The 21,522-nt window shown below is 50.4% G+C and overlaps 1 protein-coding gene across 1 annotated transcript in view; it reads left to right on the top strand.

Annotated features, from left to right (window-relative positions):
- Window positions 1-13,813, top strand: part of NCAPH (non-SMC condensin I complex subunit H) — a 29,540-nt gene extending 15,727 nt beyond the window's left edge. The window contains exons 10-18 of the mRNA XM_008253794.5: window positions 3,210-3,358; window positions 4,024-4,130; window positions 4,484-4,606; window positions 5,537-5,647; window positions 6,790-6,957; window positions 7,571-7,687; window positions 10,530-10,621; window positions 10,993-11,068; window positions 13,354-13,813. Coding sequence (XP_008252016.1) covers window positions 3,210-3,358; window positions 4,024-4,130; window positions 4,484-4,606; window positions 5,537-5,647; window positions 6,790-6,957; window positions 7,571-7,687; window positions 10,530-10,621; window positions 10,993-11,068; window positions 13,354-13,413 — 1,003 coding nt within the window. The 3' untranslated portion in view covers window positions 13,414-13,813. The remainder of the gene's footprint in view (window positions 1-3,209; window positions 3,359-4,023; window positions 4,131-4,483; window positions 4,607-5,536; window positions 5,648-6,789; window positions 6,958-7,570; window positions 7,688-10,529; window positions 10,622-10,992; window positions 11,069-13,353) is intronic.
- The last annotated feature ends 7,709 nt before the right edge of the window (window positions 13,814-21,522 follow it).

Here is a 21,522-nt window from a genome sequence, read left to right as displayed (position 1 = left end):
GTATCAGATTCTGTTGTAGTGCAAGGTCTTAGAGACTATGAATGTGATACTTTTTCTACAGTATTTTAATTATATAGGAATACATAAATATAATTTCCCATTTTTGTTTTTTTAAAAAAAGATTGCATGGATAGAGCAGAAGTCCTCCCTTTTGGGGCCAGCGTTGGGGTGTAGCATGTTAAGCCACCACCTATGACACCAGCATGCTATGTGGGTGCTGGTTCAAGACCCAGCTCTTAGGGCCGGCGTTGTGGCACAGCAGGTTAAGCCCTGGCCTAAAGCACCAGCATCCCATATGGGCACCAGTTTGAGACCCGGCTGCTCCACTTCCAATCCAGCTCTCTGGTGTGGCCTGGGAAAGCAGTAGAAAATGGCCCAAGTCCTTTGGCCTCTGTACCCATGTGGGAGACCTGGAAGAAGCTCCTGGCTCCTGGCTTCAGATTGGCGCAGCTCTGGCTATTGCAGCCATCTGGGGAGTGAATCAGCAGATAGAAGACCTCTCTCTCTCCCCCTCTCCCCATTTCATCTCTCTATGTAACTCTGACTTTCAAATAAATAAATAAATCTTTAAAAAAAAAAACCCAGCTCTTCCACTTCTGATCCAGGACTGGGCCAGGCCGAAGCCAGGAGCCAGAAGCTTGTTCTAGTTGCCGATGTGGGTGCAGGGGCCCAAGCACTCGAGCCATCCTCCAGTGCTATCCCAGGCACATTAGCAGGGAGCTGGATCGGAAATGGAGCATTCAGGTCTCCAGCCGGGATGCTGGAGCTGCAGGCCCCAGCTTTAACCCACTGGGCCACAGTGCCAGCCCAATAAATAAAGATTAAAAAAAAAAGTGATGGGACAGTTTTGAAATGCAGCTTCCAGAGCAGCTTATCCATAGCACTGCATGAGGAGAAGTTGATCTTGTTCATGCCCTAACTGATGAAGATCGCTGAAGAAGCAATCAGAAGCAGCAGCCAACACCGTACACATCTCTCCTGGTGTAGTTCACACAGTTCCGGCTAAAAAATGAAAGCTGAGAAAACTTTGTGCACGGTGGGGGCCGAAACTGTTGTGCCCACGTCAGCTGCAGGCACAAGAGCTTTAGACCGAAAGCGCCAGAGCAAGGCTCGCCTCCACCACAGCAGCACCCCTGCCCGCTCCTCGGCCAGCAAGGGCCATCTGGGAGCTGCTCCTGGTGGGGCTCCTGCTGACTCCTTTGTTTCCTGATCCTAAAGCACGTGTACAGGGCCCCTGTTTTTCTTCAGAAAATCATGTAAGACTGGCTGGTGTGGTCAGAGTTCCCAGGCTCCATTCTTTAGGGGTGGACTGAATGGCTGCACATCACTTACAGAGGTTTTCTAGGCTTGGCGGAGCTCATGATAAGTAAATTTCTATTTTTTATTTTATTTTTCATGCCATTTTTCCAAGAACATTTTTTTTTTTTTTTTTAAATACCAGGGGCCTGGTTGTGTGTGCATGTGGTCCATGCCACAGGCCACCATCACAATTACATTCAAGGCCTTTGCTTTGCTTTGCCTTTTTTTTTTTTTTTTTTTTTAAGAGAAAAACAGAGCTTCCATCTGCTGCTTCAATCCTTAAATCCCCACAACAGCCAGGACTAAGCTGGGACAAAACGGGGGCCCAGAAATGCAATCCAGATCTCCCACATGGGCGACGGAGAAGCTGCTACTGGAGCCATTGCTGCTGCCTCCCAGGTTCTGTGTTAGCAGGAAGCTAGAATTGGGAGCAGAGCTGGAATGCAAACCCAGACTGTCTGATTGGCATTCCATAACCATTATGCCAAACACCTGCCACTCTTAACTTTTTTTTTTTCTTTTAAAGATTTATTTATTTGAGAGGCAGAGTTACAGACAGAGGGAGAGACGGAGAGATCCTCCATCTACTAGTTCACTCCCCGAATGGTGGCAATGGCCAGGAGCTTCTTCTGGGTCTCACCTGGGTGCAGGGACCCAAGCACTTGGGCTGTCTTCCATTGCCCTCTCAGGCCATAAGCTGTAGAGGAGCGGCTTGGACACGAACTGGTGCCCGTTATGGGATGCTGGTGCCACAGGCGGAGCCTTAGCCTACTACGCCACGGCACTGGCCCCCTCTATGAACTTTTTGAGGTCCCCTTGTGTAGGGCTTGATTTAAAGGGCATTTGTATGTATGGCTCAATACACTATGAAGGCATTCTCTGAAGTTTCCTGTTCTTTTACCTTTAGGGGGCAGTATAGCAGCACTAACTGGCTTTCTACACATTGAAACCTTTTAGGAAAATCCGCCTCCCATGTTTTAGCACTTTGTAGAAAGGGTGAAAGACCAAACCAAAACTACCTTCCTGGACTGGCCACTTAGATGCTTCACACACAGCAAAGAATAAAGCTGGTGACTTAACAGACTAAAAGAGTTCTGAAAGCTTTTGAGAGCTTAAAGTGTAAGTTGGATTAACATCTTTCTCACTTTCATTAAGAACTATGACACTCTCTATTGGAGCCCTCATTTATGGATGGACGGCAAATAAAGAAGGTGGGGGCTGGCGTAGTGGGAAAAGCCGCCACCTGTGTCCCACATGGGTGCTGGTTTGAGTCCTGGCTGCTCCACTTCCAGTGCAACTCCCTGCAAGTGTGACTGGGAAAATCAGTGGAAGATGGCCCCTGCACCCACATGGGAGACCAAGAAGAAGCTTCCGGCTTCTGGCTTCAGCCTGGCCCAGCCCCAGTTGTTTTGGCCATTTGTAGAGTGAACCAGCAGATGGAAGATCTTTCTGTAACCTTGCCTTTCAAATAAATAAAATAAATCTTTAAAAAAAAAAAAAAAAGGAGGGATTATGTTGTCCAAAAAGTCTTGTATACCACAGGGCTGAGATTCCAGGAGTGTGTCCGGCTCCCAGCTCTGGCACTGTACCAGCTGTGGAGCCTTATGTAACAACCTAATGTCTACACCTGTTTTCTTGTCACTCAAAGAATAGACTAGTGTTTTATGAAGCTCATTGAAATATCCAAAGTACTTGTATATAGATATGACTATATTGTGAAGAGACCAAAAACACTTGAAAAGTAAGAATTAAAGGATTGTCAATGATGAAATATTAATACTGGATTGACTTTTAGAAATGCCATTCATTTGGGGAATTTGTTAGCGTTTCCGTTGATAATATATGCTTCTTTACATTTAAATACCCAACTGTATTGAACATAGACAAATATGATTTCATGTGCATTATAGGGAGGAAGTGATTTCCCTTGGAGATGGAGACATTAGGACCATGTGCCCCCTGCTGTCAATGAAACCTGGAGAATATTCCTATTTCAGTCCCCGGACCATGAAGATGTGGGCTGGCCCAGATCACTGGCGCTTTAGGCCTCGACCCAAACGTAAGTATTTCTATGTGGAACTTGAAGAGGCAGTGCAGATGACCAACCCGTCAGCGGTTAGCTGAGGAAGGGAAATGCCAGTATTGCCCTGTGCACCTGCTGATAAACTGATGACTCATTCCAGGGCACTTCAAAAAGTTTATGGAAAAATAGCACTGAAAGAAGTTTATATGGATGCAAGATTTGTTTGAACCCCATGCCTAACTTTTCCGTAATGTGCATTTGCATGAACTTTTTGAAGGTGAGGCAGCCTCCTGCTTGGGTAAGCAATTAAAATTGAGCAGGAAGAGTCAGAAGAACTGGGCTCGGGACCTTGCACTGCTCCCTAGTATCCCCGTGACTTTAGACAGTGGCCCTGGGTGGTACTGATCCCAGGGCTCTGGGGATACCCGTCCCGAGTTACTGCACAGGCAGCCCCCTCCCGCTCTCTGCAGAGCGGGGCCAGCATTGTGAGGTTTGTATTTGCTCTTCCAAAGGAAGGCATTGGCATGCATTTTTAATGAGTTTTGTTAAAATACACATTATACATTTAGGACAAAAATGAGGTGTATGGTGTAACATTCCTGCTGTTACAATGCTCAGGCACAAAAGCTGTCTTGTGGTTGATGAGGCTGTCATGTAGGCCACAGAGTGAGCAGCGTTGACATCTGTGTTCTTCTCTGCAGAAGATTCTGCCTCTCAGTCAGAGAACAGAAAGAAGAGTACGAAGAAGGATTTTGAGATTGACTTTGAAGATGATATTGACTTTGATGTGTATTTTCGAAAAACAAAGGTTCGTTCTGGATCTATTAGCAGTTGTGCTTTTTAAAATTGCTCTTTGCAGCCCTCTCCCTTTCAGATGTGATTTTTAAAATTCCATTTTAAGTTTAACTTTAGAGTAAATGCATGGCTTCATTCTCCCTTGTTCTCTAAAGGACTGTTTAGAAATAGCCTCAAACTCAGTAGCAGAAAAAACCAAGTTTAGAATACGGAGAACCGTGTTTGCAGAATCATCTTTTCGCGCAGACCGGTGGGGACCCTGAGAGTACACTGAGGCTGCCCAGGCCTTTCCCAGGCTCCTTTCCAGGAGATGAGAGGTGTTGTCCATCTTTCAAGACCCCTAAACAGCACTTTTTTTTTTTAAAGGCTGCTACTGTTCTGACCAGGTCCACTTTGGAGAGCCAGAACTGCAAGGCTACCACTCTTCCTACAGATTTCCTCTATGAGGTTGACACTCTGGTGCAGCTTCATCTCAAACCAGGCATCAGGGTAAGGCTGTGCGTCAGTTCCCTTAAGCCTCTTGTTGCCGAGCACATGTGGCGCCAAGTGGCTGGTAACGTGACTCTCGGGCGGGTGGTGGAGAGAAGAGCACAAGGAGGAACGTGTGCGAGCCAAGGGCAGGTGCCAGAGAGCAGATGGGTCAGGCCACGCTAAAGGGAAAGCTGTAGGACAGGTGCTCACTCAAGACTTAGAAATCCCTTACCTGGCTGCAAGCCGGGCACTAACGCTTCCACACTGAAATGCCAAGGAGGTAAATATGGCCCTCTGGGGGGAGTCACACATTTTCATCATTGCTTGACACTCTGACTTTCTCACGGGGGTTGTAGAACCACTCAGCGGGAGCTTTGTGCCGTTCACACTGCCTCGCTTATGATCGGTATAGAAGTGAAGCCGTGTGGGGGTGTTGTATCGCAGCGGGTTAAGCTGTAGCCTGCAAAGCTAGCATCACGTATGAGCACCAGTTTGAGTCCTGGCTGCTCCACTTCTGATCCAGCTCTCTGCCAATGTGACTGGAAAGGCAGAGGAAGATGGCCCAAGTGCTTGGGTACCTGCCACCCATGTGGGAGATCTGGATGGAGTACCAGGCTCTTGCCTTTGGCCTGGCCCACCCCCAGCCATTGCAGCCATTTGAGTAGTGAGCCAGTGGGTGGAAGAGCTTTCTCTCTCTCTCAAGTCTGCCTTTCAAATAAATAAATCTTTAAGAAAAAAAGTGGGCACAGTGACATACAGGGGTCACATCATTATGAGTTCTTGGGTGCTGGACAACTGGGCAGGCCCTTCTGCTTGAATGGTACAGTTAACTCTAGGAGCAAGTCAAGCATAGGAACTGAAGTCTGTTTTCCCCAATGTCGTTAGCAGCTGCTCTTCTAGAAATCGTCTAGACATTGCCTTCTGCATGTGTTCTTTCCTGTATTCTAGTTGCTTAAGGTGGCCCAGGGCCAGGAGGCAAAGGCTGAGCATTATGAAGAACTCGGAGACTATGATTACAACAACCCAAACGACACCTCCAACTTCTGCCCTGGGTTACAGGTAAAGGGGAGAAGAGGCGTGTTCCCTGCTTCTACGTAGCAGAAGCTGTAGGAAATTCTGAATCTGATGGAAATTTTGTAGATACAGGGTCTGTGCTGAGAAGAGGAACTGAGCAGAGCTGAGGGACCAGCCCCCGACTTGGCCTGCCTTACCACAGCCCTGTATGCAGGAAGCAAGGGCACACACGCCCGTAAATGAGTCTACAAGTGATGGAGCAGTGCAGAGATCTGGGCTGTTTGGGGATTTTTTTCGAAGAAACACGAACAGTCCTCCTGCTGTTAGGTGCTAGTGTTTTAGTTGGACAGACAGGACATGTAGACATGTAAAGGTGATGTGTGCTAGTGGGGCAGAGGGAAGCCTCTGGGTGTGTCTCAGAAGACCACACTTCTAGCTCTCGTCCTGGTTCTCACGCTTTGAACTTGTACGAGCTGCTGCTCTTTTTTAGATCTTGGTTTGGACCAAGTCATTTCCATTTGCCTTCTGTGAGTCTGCTAATGGGATCGCAAAATTAACAGAAAGGGGGAAATAGTAAGGCTCATTTGAGGCCTGGTATGTGGGGAGGGAGAGAAGAACCGCAGAAGGTGTTCACCTTGTTTTCTTAGCTGGAGGAGAGGTAGGCTGCTATGTTTTAGTGAAAACCCAGACTGATCTCTTGACCTTTGCCCCTGACGCTTTATTGTGCACAAGAATCACCCAGGAAGCTTATTAGAACTGACTCCTGCCCACACCCACCTCCACCCCAAGTACTAACCCATTTACTCTGGGCATAGTCCAGGTAGTGAGCGCTTGCTGCCGACTGTCTGGCCCCGCAACGTCCAGTTCTTGTGCTGGGTGAGGAATGCAGGGCACTCCTCAGGTGTTGGGAGTGCCTTCAGTAAAATCAAGCCCTAAATCGGGTGGCTGTCACAGAGGACACTGGCAGTTGTGATTATTGAATTCCTTTTAACTCTTGGTCCAGGGGTCTTAGATAACAGATCCCTCCCAGCTGGCCATGTGTGGGACAGGAAGGTGACTGGCGGCTGGGAGTCCACCCTGGCAGGACTCACTTAACGAGTGTGGGTGGTCAACACGGAGTCTGTCTCAGGGGTGTCTTGAAGCCCCTCTGGCAGCTTCTGCCAGACTGGAGCTGTCCCCTTGCCCAGGCTGCTGACAGTGATTATGAAGAGTCGGACAACTTTGTGGGACCGGGCGGAGACTTTGACCTGACAGCTCATCCTCAGACGACACAAGAGAATGGCCACACTCCTGAAGGCCCACGATTAGACATCACTACGTACGGGGACTCCAATCTGCTGGCTGAGCCTCAGAAGGTGAGTTGCATTAAGTGCCCGGAGTCTTTCATTTGCCTCCTCTGTGGGAGTCACACCGGTCTGAGCTTGATCCCCCCACCAACCCCACGCCTCAGTTTTAACCTATTGTGTGCCAGAGGATGAACGTTGACTGGAGCTGTGGAAGTGAACTGATGCTAGTTAGCTTTGTGTGGAACAGCCCATCTTTCCCATTCCACTCAGGGAGAGCTGATCACCCGAATAAAAGGTGTGGGCAGAGGCTACAGGCAGGGAAGACGGAGTGTGTGCTACCTCTGTGAGGCTGGCTACCCACGTGGCTCAGAGAAATCTGGGGCACATTCAGTTCACGTTAACTTAGCATGCATTAAACATCTGTGTACTCCACGCCAGGGTGCGGGCTTGGTATTTTGGCTAATATGTGGTCCACTTACCTCTTTTACACTGAAATTGCAGGTAAATATAGATTCTTCATAATTAGATCTGACACGAGGGACTCTAGTTGTCTAAAACAAAGCTCTCACTCTTGGTGAAGCTGATTTCCTTTTTTTAGGTGAACTCCAGACTTACAGTAAGCTGGTGGTAGATTTTTTTCTCTCCTTCTGCTTAGTTTTCCTTTGTCTTCTACTTATTTTAGGTAAATAAAATTGAAATTCAGTATGCCAAGACTGCCAAGAAGATGGACATGAAGAAGCTGAAGCAGAGCATGTGGAGTTTGCTGACAGAGATTTCCAGAACGGAAGCAGACACAAAGGTAGCAGTGCCCCGCGTCCTTGCTGGGCTCCTGCCGTGGGGGGGGGGGGGGGGCATCTGTGGCCGGAAGACGCCTCCTCACAGTCAGCGGCTCCACCACGGAGTCATTCGAATATAAGGAAGACATCGTGCCTCTCGGGGAAGTGAGCGGGCGGGTCGCTCAGAAGGTGATGCAGGTGGCAGACGAGTGTGTAGGACATCACTTGGCCTTGCTGGCACTCAGGACACACAGAGGAAGGCGTCTTCATGCTGCATTAAATCAACAGCAGTTTGGCAACTAAACAGTGTTTTCCTGTTCTGAGTTGAGGAAAATTTGGAGTACTATTCATTGTGCTTTCAGTTTTAAGTTGATAGTTAGAATGCACTACATCTCAAGTGCCGTAAGATATTTAAATCTTTCGATCCAGTAATTCTGACTTGGGGAATGTATTTTCAGTAGGGAAGTAGTAAAAAATTATGCTGTCAGATTTTTCTTTGTTAAACAAGGTAAAGCCTTTATTAATTCAGTCCCAGTCACTGAACATCTCAATTGACGGGAATCCACACACATTCTGCTCAGGGACTACCCACTCAGCCTAATCCCTTAGACGCCCTGCTGGCCCAGGATTAAAAGTTCATGACTTGGTTGTAGATGCTGCACTGTCTCTAAGCTCTGTAGTCATGGACATATCAGGAAGCCACAGTCTTATTCATCAGGACTTCTCAGTTAAAGCGGAGTGGGGTGCAAGTGTCAGAGAAATGTGCTTTTTATTTTTAAAGATTTCTTTGAAAGGTAGAGTTATAGAAAGAGAGACAGAGATCTTCCATCTGCTGGTTCATTCCCCAGTTGGCTGCAACAGCTGGGGTTGGGCCAGGGCAAAGCCAGGAGCTTCATCCAGGTCTCCCCAGTGGGTAACAGGGATCCAAGACTTGGGCCATCCTCTGCTGCTTTCCCAGGCACATAGCAGGGAGCTGGATTGGAAGTTATGCAGCCAGGACTCTAGCTGGCATTCATATGGGTGCCGGCATTGCACACGGTGTCTTAACCGCGCTGCACCACAACGCCAGCCCCTCAAGCAGCTTCTTAACTGCTTTGCCACATGCCTGCCCCAGCTTAACTTTTTTTTATTTTATTTATTTTTTTTGACAGGCAGAGTGGACAGTGAGAGAGAGACAGAGAGAAAGGTCTTCCTTTACTGTTGGTTCACCCTCCAGTGGCTGCCGCGGCTGGCGCACTGTGACCGGCACACTGCGCTGATCCGAAGGCAGGAGCCAGGTGCTTCTCCTGGTCTCCCATGGGGTGCAGGGCCCAAGCACTTGGGCCATCCTCCACTGCACTCCCTGGCCACAGCAGAGAGCTGGCCTGGAAGAGGGGCAACCGGGACAGAATCCGGCGCCCCGACCAGGACTAGAACTCGGTGTGCAGGCGCCGCAAGGCGGAGGATTAGCCTAGTGAGCCGCGGCGCCGGCCATCCCAGCTTAACTTTTAATTGACTGCTGATACCCTCTCCGCCTGGAATTCTGCCTCATTATAAGTTTATTCTTTTTTTTAAACTTTTCTGTTAGAAAATAAACATGTGGTGTAGCAGGTAAAGCGACCGCCTGCAACGCTGGCATCCATGTGGTCTCTGGTTAAAGTCCTGCCTGCTCCACTTCCCGTCCAGCTCCCTGCTATTGGCCTGGGAAAGCAGTGGAGGGTGGCCCAAGTCTTTGGACCCCTGCAACCCACAGGGGAGACCTGGAAGAAGGTCCTCCTGGCTCCTGGCTTCTGGCTGCAGTCTGGCCTAGTGTTGGTTGTTACAGCCATCTGGGGAGAGAATGAACAGATGAAAGATCTCTGTGGCCGGCACTGTGGCTCACTAGGCTAATCCTCTGCCTTGTGGTGCTGGCACACGGGGTTCTAGTCCCAGTCGGGGTGCTGGATTCTGTCCCGGTTGCCCCTCTTCCAGGCCAGCTCTCTGCTGTGGCCTGGGAGTGCAGTGGAGGATGGCCCAAGTGCTTGGGCCCTGCACCCCATGGGAGACCAGGAGAAGCACCTGGCTCCTGCCTTCGGATCAGCGCAGTGCGCCGGTCGCAGTGCGTCAGCCGCGGTGGCCATTGGAGGGTGAACCAACGACAAAGGAAGACCTCTCTCTCTCTCTCTCTCTCTCACTGTCCACTCTGCCTGTCAAAAAAAAGAAAGATCTCTGTGTCTCTCCCTCTTTCTCTGTAACTCTGACTTTCAAATAATAATTTTTTAAAAAAAAGAAACATGCAAAAGTAGAAAAAATAGCAGACTAATATAGTGAACCCCCACTTCTAAAAACTAACCAACATTTTACTACATTTTACTACACTGGTACTCACTCAGTCCTGTCCCTCCCATGCCCCACACATGCACCTATCTCATGTTAATGCAAATCCCAGTTGTGCAAAGTTGCCATAGCTGCTTGCCTGGCAGCAGGGAGACAGCAGGCCACTTGTTCTTCCTTTGTTCTTACTGCAAAGCTCAAATTGTTTTGTGCTGCCCTTAGCTGTGTAGTCCAGTTGTCCAGTGGAGGCTTTAAATCACCTTAGCTTTTGTTATTTATTTTTGTTTTTTTTGGAGGATCTAGAAGCTTCGATGCAGTTTAGGCCTTTGCGGAACCACACTCGCCATCGCCACTTGGCTTACTGTAGCTCAGTGACTGTCGGTGTCAGGCCAGGGCTGAGGCTCTGGTTCCCCTTCCAGATACTTTTTCTTCAGATTTAACTCGGAAATTGTTTTCGTTCCGTGCAGAGGTGGACTGTGCTTTTTTGGGCATACAACTGTACAGGTTTCGGTTGCCCTCTCCAAAGTGAACTACCCCTAAATGCTTGACTTGCACGTGTGCTTCTTCCATTAGGCCAACCACAACGAACCTGGGAAGGAAGAGGCCCCGGCGGAGGTGGCCGGCGAGAAGCTGCTCAGCGGGCTCACCCAGAACCTGCAGAGGAGGTGCGTGCCGCCCGGCGCCGGGGCAGCGCTCAGAGCCCTGGCTGGGAGCCCTGGCCGCGAGTGCTCAGCCGCGGGTTAGTGGGACAGGCCCTCTGTGCACTGCCTGTCTGCACAGTGTAATAGCTTTCCTGTCTCCTCTCTGCATTGATAATTAAGTTAATAAAGGCCAATGTGTAAAAGGCACTTTTCTGTGCCAATGGCAGGAATGAAAAAGGAGATAATTTATTCCCAAATACGGAACTAGAAACTGACAAAAATGCATCTGAAATATTTCTTGTTTCTCGTGAGTCGTTGTGTGTGTATCATTCAGACTTGATGAAAGAGCCTTTGTTTTCAGAGCTGCAGCTAAATACTCGCGCCTTTGTTTGCAGCCTGCCCCCACTCATGGCTCAGAACCTCTCCATTCCCCTGGCCTTTGCCTGCCTCCTGCATTTAGCCAATGAAAAGGTAGGTAATTCTCGCCAGCGTAAGAATCGGAATATTCTCTGTGTCGAGTCATTCGAGCTTTTTATTAAGTCTTTCTTTTATGGGCTACTGTGGGATTTTTTTTTTTTTTTTTTTTTAAGATTTACTTATTTGAGAGGCAGAGTTACAGACAGAAAGAGAGAGAAACAGAGAGAGAGGGAGAAACAGGTAGGTCTTCCATCCACTGGTTCACTCCCCAAATGGCCACAACAGCCAGAGCTGGGCTGATCTGAAGCCAGGAGCTTCTTCGGGTCTCACACGTGGGTGCAGGAGCCCAAGTATTTGGACCATCTTCCCCTGGTTTCCCAGGCTGTTAGCAGGGAGCTGGATTAGAAGAGGAACAGCTGGGACTTGAACTCATATGGAATGCTGGCACCACAGGTGGACGCTTAGCCACAGCGCCACAGGGCCGGCTCCTGTGGGATATCTTAAATACAGTGACCCGTGTAGTATCTGCGACCCAAGGGATTCACCAGGCACCTAGAAGTAACTTCGGAAAAGGCCACGAGGTTTAATTAGCAGTGAAACTAGTGAAGAGGACCCAAAGGGGAAAGTTCTGGACAGTGAAGTTATGATCAGTCCGTTCCCCGACCTGAGAACATAAAGTATGTTTTACTTCATTGGGTTTCAGAGTCAAGGTATGTGGGGGTCCTGGCGGAGAAAAGAGGGGGAAGGGGGAGGGAAAGCTGCTACAGGAAGAGTGAGCAGTGAAACAGGACGGCAGCAGCCAGGACGCTGGGGCTGCCGAGGACAGTGGAGAAAGTCTCGGACTCGAACCGTGTGTCACAGGAAGGAGAGAGGCAGATAGCTGAGCGGCTCGGGGAGCCGTCTTCCCAGGAGCCTGGGGGCGCTGTCCAGGCGCACTGCAGTGAGGGCAGCCAGCAGTCAACCTGTGCTTGAGTTCTGCTGAACATCTGGTGTCCTTTAGGGTCCACAGCGCAGAGCTGGGCTAGGCCGCAGCAGTGCGATGAGCACTGCGCCTACGCAGGCTGCAGCTGCCCCGCACACCACCGCTGGTGGCTGCTGCCCATCAGGCCCTGCAGGGTGGATCTGCTGGCCTTTGAGGTGTGGTTGGGTTACATGTTGGCAGGGAGCTGGTGGTAGCACCCAGGATTTCCTGCATGCCAACATGGGACTTCTGGCTTTTGTTATTATTATTAAGATTTACTTAATAATTTGAAAGTTACAGAGAGAAACAAGGGGACAGAGAGAGAGAGAGAGGAAGAAAAAGATCAACAAACCTTCCATCTGCTAGTTCACTCCCCAGATGACTGCAACCACCAGAGTTGGGCCAGGCCAGAGTCGGGAGCTTCTTCCAGGTCTCCCACTTGGGTGCAGGGGCCTGAGCGAGTGTCATGTGGCACCACTCAGCTGCCGGGGATAGTCTGGAACCTCAGTTCTCACTCCATCTTCATGTCCACACTGGAGATGTTCCCACACCGACAGCAGGCTCCTAAGCAGAGGGAGCTTCCGCAGCTCGGAGGCCTCATTCGCCCCAGCCTGAGGATCAGAGCCCTGCCCTGGACTGTGTGTGTCCACAGAAACCCAGCTTTCCCTGGTGAGGGAGCAGTCCTCTGGCCTTGCCTGGTTGCTTGCTGCTGGCTCTGTGGCTTCTGTAAGTCTGCCTGCTCTGGCTGCGGTGACAGTGTGGCTCTATTCACTTTGCCACGATCAGGCCTCTTCATGTGGGGCCAGCGCTCCCAGCATTTGAAGGGTGGGGTAGTGGCCGCAGTTCAAGGCCTGTTAGGCTGAGCACTGATGTTTGAGTCTGGCTTTGGGCAGAAGATTGTACTTGCAACAGGGCCGTGACATTGTGATCATCTGCGTGGGTCTTTGATAACTCAGAAATTACATTGCCCAAGAGAGATGTTCTGAGACACTTGAGACCCGAGGGGGCCTTTTTTTGGGCTTTCCTTCTCAGGTCTGTTGCTCTCCCTGGCCCCTGCTCAAGTAATAGTTTCCCCTCAGCTAAGCAGCAAGGGGGCTGGGAGTCCATTGCCAGGTGAGGGCCCTCTGCCTCGGTGTCCCTGTGCTCCTGCACTGTATGCTCGATGCTGAACCCAAGCAGCTCCCCGACCCTGAGCTGCAGAAAACCTTTGAGGTCCGCCTTGTAGTCCTGAGGGAAGCAGCTGCCTGGGATTGGGTTGAATGCTCGGGTCGGGGTGAGGGCAGACGTAGTCACTGCCTTACCACCCGGTTGAGAATTGTTTCATGATCTTCTGTTCTCAATATACCAAAGTCCACGTGTGTTTTTGATCGTGCCCCAGAATCTCAAGCTGGAAGGAACAGAAGATCTTTCTGACGTTCTTGTGAGGCAAGGAGAGTGAGTCCACTGTGGAGGAGTCGGCAGCAAGAGGCCCATCGCTTTTCCCGTGGCCAGGGCGTCTTCATGGGAGGAGGATGGTGCCAGGGCTGGCAGCCAGGCCGCAGCCAGCAGCAGCACGCACACGGGCCGGGCCCCATTACCTGCAGCTCCGTCCGTGACGGATGGAAGTGCCCTGCGCTGGGGTGACCACCTAAAGGGAGGGAAGACTGTACCCTTCTGCGTCTGCATGGTTTTGTTTCCTGTGTTGATTTGTCTTATTTCCCACATTTGAGTTGAAAAGATTTTCCAGTAGGTCCTTGATGTTAGCCCTAAATAGCTACTTAATCCATGTACAGAAAATTCATCATATGTACACTTACAGATGTATATAAAATGCTTAAAAATACAGTCATTCTGAGAAATATGTCTGACAAAATATTTTTTATTTATTTATTTGAAAGCCGGAGTTACAGAGTGAGAGTGTGAGAGAGAGGTCTTCCATCCACTGGTTCCCTCCCGAAATGGCCATAACGGTCGGAGCTGAGCCGATCTGAAGTCAGGAGGTTCTTCCAGGTCTCCCACGCAGGTGCAGGGGCCCAAACACTAGGGCCATCGTCTGCTGCTTTCCCAGGCCACAGCAGAGAGCTGGATCAGAAGAGGACAGGTGGGGCTTGGACTGGCATCCATATGGGATGCCAGTACTGCAGGCATTGGCTCTGCCCGCTGTGCCACAGTGCTGGCCCCATTGACGAAATATTCAGGTGTCTCCTAGCTGTTGGTGTCAGACCCAGGACACGCTTGAGGGCTCAGATGATTTGCCTGCCTAGAGAACCCACTGGCTGGAGCTTGGTATTTCAAGGTGGGCCTGTAAATACCTGTGAGTCCTGCTGGAGGTGGGTGGGCAGGAAGAGCTGCTAGCGTGTATGAAACATCCAAGTCCCTTCTGTGGACTGCATCCGCCTTGCCAGGGCTCCACGAAGAGTGTACCCTTACCGCACCCCTGTTGGAAGGTGAGGTGTACAGAGGTGAAGAGCTTGGCTCGGAACTATGTAATCTGCCCCCAGAGTTTTTTTTTCGTGCCCACTGTGCAGTAGGCTGCTCAAATCACAGGCAGTGACTGAACACAGTGCCCACCGAGATCCATCCAGCTCCACAGAATTTGGCACACCCACCAAAGGTACAGTTTCTTTTCATCATCTCGAGGAATTGGGGGAGCAAACTCAGTTTGCCATTTCAGACAGTGTTGTCTCTGCTGATCCGGGTCATCCCCTCTTTGGCAGGCCCTGTGTCTCTGCGGAGCATCTGTCGTGAGTCCCGATCCAAGGGGCGACCTTGGGTAACGGGCCAGAAGCTGTGAAGCATGTCATTGGCCGTTACTCCTGATAAGAACTTTGTCCAAACCAAAAACCACATGAAACCAAAGACCACCCCCTCTTCCAGGAATGTGCTTTCCTAATTGTGTCCAAATGTTACCCACTCTGTCCTGGTGAGAGGGTTAGGGACGTGTGAACATGGGTTAGCAAAAACAGCAGTGTGCCGTAGGGTGAGAATCCACTGCCATGCTGCGGGGGCTGGAGCTCCTGCATTCTCTCCGCATGCTGCTTCTCTTGTTTTCCTTCGGCTCGTGGGAGAACTAGCCACGCCCATCCCTCCTCTCGGTCCATCACACATCTGTAGGAGCAGATGGGCTAGGACGGAGCTGTGGAAAGTAGGAGCCAGTTTCTTTAATGAATACCGCCCCTCTTTGGCCCGCATCTCCCAAGCTTCTCCCCCCTCCTTATTGTTGACCGTCCATTCAAGTTTTCTTGGTTGCATGTGATAGAAAACTCAGGTGGGTGCTATGGGCTTCATGTCTGTGTCCCTCTACAAGTTGTATGCTGAAGTTTAGTCCCCACTGCGGTGAAACCTGGGGTGATTAGGTTATGACGGTGGTGTCCTCCTGGCTGGGATCAGTGGCCTTACAAGAGGACCAAGGGAGCTTGTTCGTCCTTTTTACCTTTCTGCCACGTGAGGACGCGGTGGGGAAGCACCACCTAGGTGGGATGAGCCCTCGCCAGACGCCAAGTCCGCTGTCTTGGTTTGGGACCTCCCAGCCTGTACAACCATCAGCAGTAGCTCTGTGTAAATTACCCAGTCGAAGGCACTTTGTTTCAGCTACCCAGTCTAAGATGGTGGGTATGCAAGATAAGCTATTGCAGATAAAATACTTGTACACTGGGAGGTAGTCCAGGGCGAGGTGGCAGTTCTGTGAAATCATCAGAGACCAAGGAGCCTTCCAGCTCGCCTGTCTGCCATCCTTATCCTTGTGTTTCAGCGTGATTGCTGGGATCCATCCACCACCCGTATTCCAAGCAGCGGGATGGGGCACTTGAGGGGAAGAAGGGAACTGCTGCTTCCCTACTGAGTTGACTTCTTGGGGATGAACATGAACTAGAGCAGTCATATGGCCATATCTGAATAATGCAGTCTTTGGGAATGTGTTCTGCTGAGAAGTTGGATTCCGTTACTAAAAGAAAAATTTGAGGACCCCCTCCCCCTGAGATGACATAAATCATGTTCACAATTGAAATTTTTTTTTTAAGATTTATTTATTTATTTGAAAGTCAGAGTTACACAGAGGAGAGGCAGAGAGAGAGAGGGGGGTCTTCCATCCGCTGGTTCGCTCCCCAATTGGCCACAATGGCCAGAGTTGCGCTGATCCAAAGCCAGGAGCCAGGAGCTTCTTCTGGGTCTCCCACATGGGTGCAGGGGCCCAGGCACTTGGGCCGTCTTCTACTGCTTTCCCAGGCCACAGCAGAGAGCTGGATCAGAAGTGGAGTAGCCAGCACTAGAACCGGCACCCATATGGGATGCTGGCACTTCAAGCCATGGCATTAACCTACCACGCCACAGCGCTAGCTCCCACAGTTGAAGTTTTAACACTACCTCATCAGCACGACTAAGGAAGGCAGGATTATGGGACCCAGAGAAAAATGACAGCTCCCAAAGGAGGAGGAAACCAGGCGTTACAGACTGAATTCAACGGCAAGGCCAGGGATGTGGCAGCCAGGTCGCTCCCCTGGCCTGACCACTGTCCTAGTGTGTGAGCCCTCTGGGGGCCAGCACGGGGCTGAGGAAGCTCAGTGGGGGAATCGTTCCCCTTCCTGGCAGCAGGAGACTGATCCATCTCAACACCCGGAGGATTCGCAGCATCTGTGCACCTGCTGCTTGTCCCAGAGTCACAAACAGAACCACTCGTGCTCGCCGTGAGCTGCTCAGCCCTGGGCAGGAAGGCCCAGCCTCGGCCTGCGAATCCTTGGTGGGTAGGTTTTCCCTGTGTCTCTGACTGTGCAGTCCCAATCTCTGGCCTCCATGGTATGTGATGCAAGGTGGGTTGTTCCCTTATATTATTCCCTTCTGAGTAAAACTCATTCTCCCCCTGCTGCTTTCAAGGTCTATCTGTGGCTTTCATCGTTCTGATTATGATGGACCTATGAGCAATTTTCCTTGTGCTTATTTCTTGGGCTTTGTTGAGCTTCTTGCATCAGTGAATTAATAGTTCTCATTCTTCATGGTAACTGTGCTCTGTAAAACCTCTGCATGTGCGGAATGAATGTATTAATTGCACTCAGTGTAACACGGTTAGGTTCCCATGAGCCTCTGGTCAAATCCATTTTCATTAATACATGGCCTTGTGTTTCTGTTTACAGACATTTAATATAAAGTTCTTAGAAGTAATTACATGCAGGCCAGCGCCGCAGCTCACTAGGCTAATCCTCCGCCTGCAGCGCCAGCACCCCGGGTTCTAGTCCTGGTTGCTCCTCTTCGAGTCCAGCTCTCTGCTGTGGCCTGGGAAGGCAGTGGAGGATGGCCCAAGTGCTTGGGCCCTGCACCCACATGGGAGACCAGGAGAAGCACCTGGCTCCTGGCTTCAGATCGGTGCAGCACACCGGCCGTAGTGGCCATTTGAAAGGTGAACCAACAGAAGGAAGACCTTTCTCTCTGTCTCTCTCTCTCACTGTCTAACTCTGCCTGTCAAAAAAAAAAAAGAAATAATTGTATGCAGTGCAAGTGCTGCTGTAACAAAATACCACAGGTAGGCTAGTTCATGATGAGTAGAAATTTATTTCTCACAGTTCTGGAGGCTAGAAAGTGCAGGATTGAGGGCCCTGCTTGCTTTGCCCTCCTGATATAGAACACTCCCAAAAGTGGTTGGAGGAGTTGTTTACGTAATCCTCAAAATTAGGTCTGCTCACCTGACACAGAACGTGGTGCAGCAGGTTAAGCTGCTGCTCGCAGAGCCAGCATCCCACATGGATGCCAGTTTGAGTCCCAGCTGCTCCACCTCCAGTCTAGCTCCCGGCTAATGCATCTGGGAAAGCAGCAGAAGATGGCCCAAGTGCTTGGACCCTGCAACCACATGGGAAACCTGAAAGAAGCGCCTGGCTTCTGGCTTCAGACTGGCTCAGACCAGGCTGTGTGGCCATCTGGGGAGTGAACCAACAGATGGAAGATTGATCTCTCTCTCACTCCCCCTTCCTCTACCTCATTCTCTGTAACTCTGCCTTTAAAATAAATAATCTTTAAAAGAAAAAAAAATTCTGGGCCAGTGCTGTGGTGTTAGTGGGTAAAGCTGCCTCCTGCAGTGCCAGCATCCCATATGGGCGCCTGTTCAAATCCCGGCTGCTCCACTTCCGATCCAGCTCTCTGCTATGGCCTGGGAAAGCAGTGGAAGATGGCCCAAGTTCTTGGGCCCCTGCATCCATGGGGGAGACCTGGAAGAAGATCCTAGCTCCTGACTTCAGATCAATGCAGCTCTGGCCATTGCAGCCATCTGGGGAGTGAACCAGTGGATGGAAGACATCTCTGTCTGTCTTTCCGCCTCTGCCTCTCTATAAATAAATAAATAAATATATTAATAAATATAAAAATTCTTGCAAACATAGATCCCTATGACTGTTGAAGTCCAGTGTCTTCACTGCATGGTCAAGGACCCTGGGGTCCTTCTCGCTGCTGAAGGCGGCCAGTTTTGTGTTTGTGAAGCTCGGGAACTCCCTCATGGGGAGAGTGCAGCTGTTCCCATCCCTTTCAGCGCACTTCAGGGGACTCAAAGCGCTGCTTGCTCTCTGTAGGGCTGGACATTGGAGTTGAACGAGGCTGGACAAAGAGCTGTGTGCATTTCAAACAATAAAATCAAAACAAATATGCAAATGACATGTAAAAATGAAAATGCAAACAATGTGACTCCAAAGAGAACTCAGAAAGGTGCTTGTTTACAGGAGGTGAGCACAGAGAGTGATGCTTGGTCCAGGCTCAGCTGGGAACGTGTGCATCGGGCGACTCAAACTTTGTGCCACTCTGCATGTCCACAAATAACCATGATACTGCTTTAAGGACTGATATTGGGGCTACAAATAAACTTCAGGGAGTAGGTACAATTGCTAATGTGGAGTCCATGAAGATTGAGGATCAACCATGTTTTCTGGAAGATTTCAGCCATTATTTCTTCTTCAAACATTTATTCTGCCTCTTTCCACCGTCTCCAGTTAACATGCATATTGGACTGTTTCTTCTTATTGCATACATCACTATGCTTCTGTTCTTTTGCCTGGGTATGACAACTATATTGATAATTTGATCGACATATAATTCACACACCATACAATTCACCCGTTTATTTCAAAGATTTGTTTAGTTGAATGGCAGAGGAACAGAGAGAGGCAGAGATCTGTCTGCTGGGCCTCTCCCCAACTGGCCACAAAGGCAGGGACTGGGCCAGGTGAAGCCAGGAGCCAGGAACTCCATCTGGGTCTCCCACATGGGTGGCAGGGGCCCAAGCACTCAGGCCATCTTCCATCGCTTTCCCAGGTGCATCAACGAGGAGCTGGATTGGAAGTGGAACAGCCAGGATTCCAACTGGTGTCCATGGGGATGTGGGCATTGTGGGCGGTGGCTTAACCCACTGCACCACTGCACCAGCCCCACGCTTCCTTTTTAGTACATGAACTTCTCTCATGGACTGGAATCCGTTTCTGAATTATCTCGCTGGTTCCCGCAGTCTACTTATCTCTTCATACACAGATAACGACAATACTGAATGGTTAGGAAATGTTCTTATCGGAATCAGGTTGCACAAGGCAAGCCCCACCTGGCTGCTCTTTTTCATTCTTATCACACAGATCTCGGTTGTTTATTCATCCGTGTAAATATGTCACTGTGAAAGAACGCGACGTGCCTTCAGCTCAATTTTTTTTATGTCCTAAGACTGATTTCTACATTTTTCTTCCTGCGGCCCCTCCCTTTAAAAAAAAAAGTTCCTGTGCGCCACTTCTTTCCTGAAATCAGTTCAACAAATGTCAGAGGGAGCTCAAAGCTGCAGGCACTCTAGGACCTCATCCCCTCCCACCCCGCCCCCTCCCTCCCCTGTCCCCCTCTGCACAAGCTGGGACCCACAGGCTGGCGGGAAGAGTGTGAAAGGAGGTGGAGACAGAGGTGCCTGCCGCCCCGCGCCCCGCCGGCAGGGGGCGGTCCCGAGACGGGTCTACGGGCCTGCGAGTCCCGGGCTGCCCAGGCCGAGAGAGGGCTGCAGACGGGGAGCCGCTCCCCTTGCTCCAGGCCCCGGCACAGGGCGCAGCGCCCAGGAAGGCGCAGGGGCACCCCCTCGGGAGCTCGGCCGTCAGGAATCGGGGTACGTGGGCCCCGGGACTCTGCGGGCGCCACTGTGCATAACAGGTCGACACTGCTTGTTCTCGCGAGCAGGGGAAGTAGCTAGACGGGATCGCGCGCACGGAGTACAGCTCCGTGCTGGGCACATCCCAGCACACTTTCGTGGACGCCGCAGTCAATCAGCCTCGGACAGGAAAGCGACTTCCGGAGTTCCAGTCCGTTCTTAGTGCGTGAGGTCTAAGCCACTGCCACGCGAGCCTCAGTTGCAGTAGCTGGGAGGTGACAGCACCCTAAATGCCTATCGGAAGATGAGTGGCTACACAGAACGTGGGAGGTACGAACACACTCAATAGGGCGTCATTCAGGAATGACACGCGCGGCAGACATGCGTGCACCTTGAAGACCTTATGCTAAGTGCAAAAAGGCAGACATGGAAGGACAGATGTCCTGTGATGCCACTCACAGCAGGTATCTATACTTGGGCACATTCAGAAAGAAAGCAGAGCTGTGGCCCCCAAGGGCCAGGGTGGGGGTGACTAGGGGATTGTTACTTAACGAGTGCAGGGGTTTCAGCTGGGGTGATGAGAAAGTTAGGGAAACAGCGCCCACTCAGCGCCCACTCTCGTGTCCCATGGGTAAAGCCCCCCCATATCTGAGTGCTGGTTTGAGTCCTGGCCACTCCATCTGATGGGAAGGCAGCAGAAGATGATCCAGGCGCTCCCTGCCACCCACATGGGAGACCCAGATGCAGGAGTTCAAGGCTCCTGGTTTTGACCCCCCTGGCTGTTGTGGCCATCTCGGGGGTGAACCAGCAAATGGTCTCTCTCACTCTTTCAAGTAAATAAATAAATCTGTTAAAAAATCGTAAATTTGTGTTACAGATATTTTTACTCCGTTAAAATCCATAATTGACCATTCAAATAAAAACATTAACGATGAAAAAAGCCATTTGTATAACCTTTTCCGTGTCATGAAAGAGCTTTTTGCGGTGTGGGTCACATATTACAGAAGTTTGCATAGAGGGGGGCGACACTGCGGTGTAGTGGGTAAAGCTGCAGCCTGCAGTGCCGGTATCCCATGTGGGCACCAGTTTGAGACCCGACTGTTCTACTGCCCACCCAGCTCTCTTCTATGACCTGGGAAAGCAGTAGGGGAGGGTCCAAGTCCTTGAGCTCCTGTACCCAGGTGGGAGACCCGGAAGAAGCTTCTGGCTCCTGGCTTTGGATCGGCGCAGCTCCGGCCATTGCGGTCATCTGGGAAGTGAATCAGTGGATGAAAGACTCTCTGTCTCTGTCTCTCTCTTTGTTTCTCTCTCTCTCTGCCTCTGCCTCTCTGTAACTCTGCCTTTCAAATGAATTAATTAATTTTTTTAAAAAAAGAAGAAGTAAAACTTTGCAGAGAGGCCACATTGTGACATACCAAGTCAAGTCGCTGCCTGCAAGGCTGGCATCCTATGTGGGCACCGGCTGGTGTCTCAGCTGCTCCA

Source organism: Oryctolagus cuniculus, chromosome 2 (assembly GCF_051225735.1).
Source record: "Oryctolagus cuniculus isolate XC-2025 breed Fujian yellow rabbit chromosome 2, ASM5122573v1, whole genome shotgun sequence".
NCBI lineage: Eukaryota > Metazoa > Chordata > Mammalia > Lagomorpha > Leporidae > Oryctolagus > Oryctolagus cuniculus.
The sequence above is the reverse complement of the archived record's forward strand: the minus strand, read 5'-3'. Positions and strand labels throughout refer to the sequence as shown.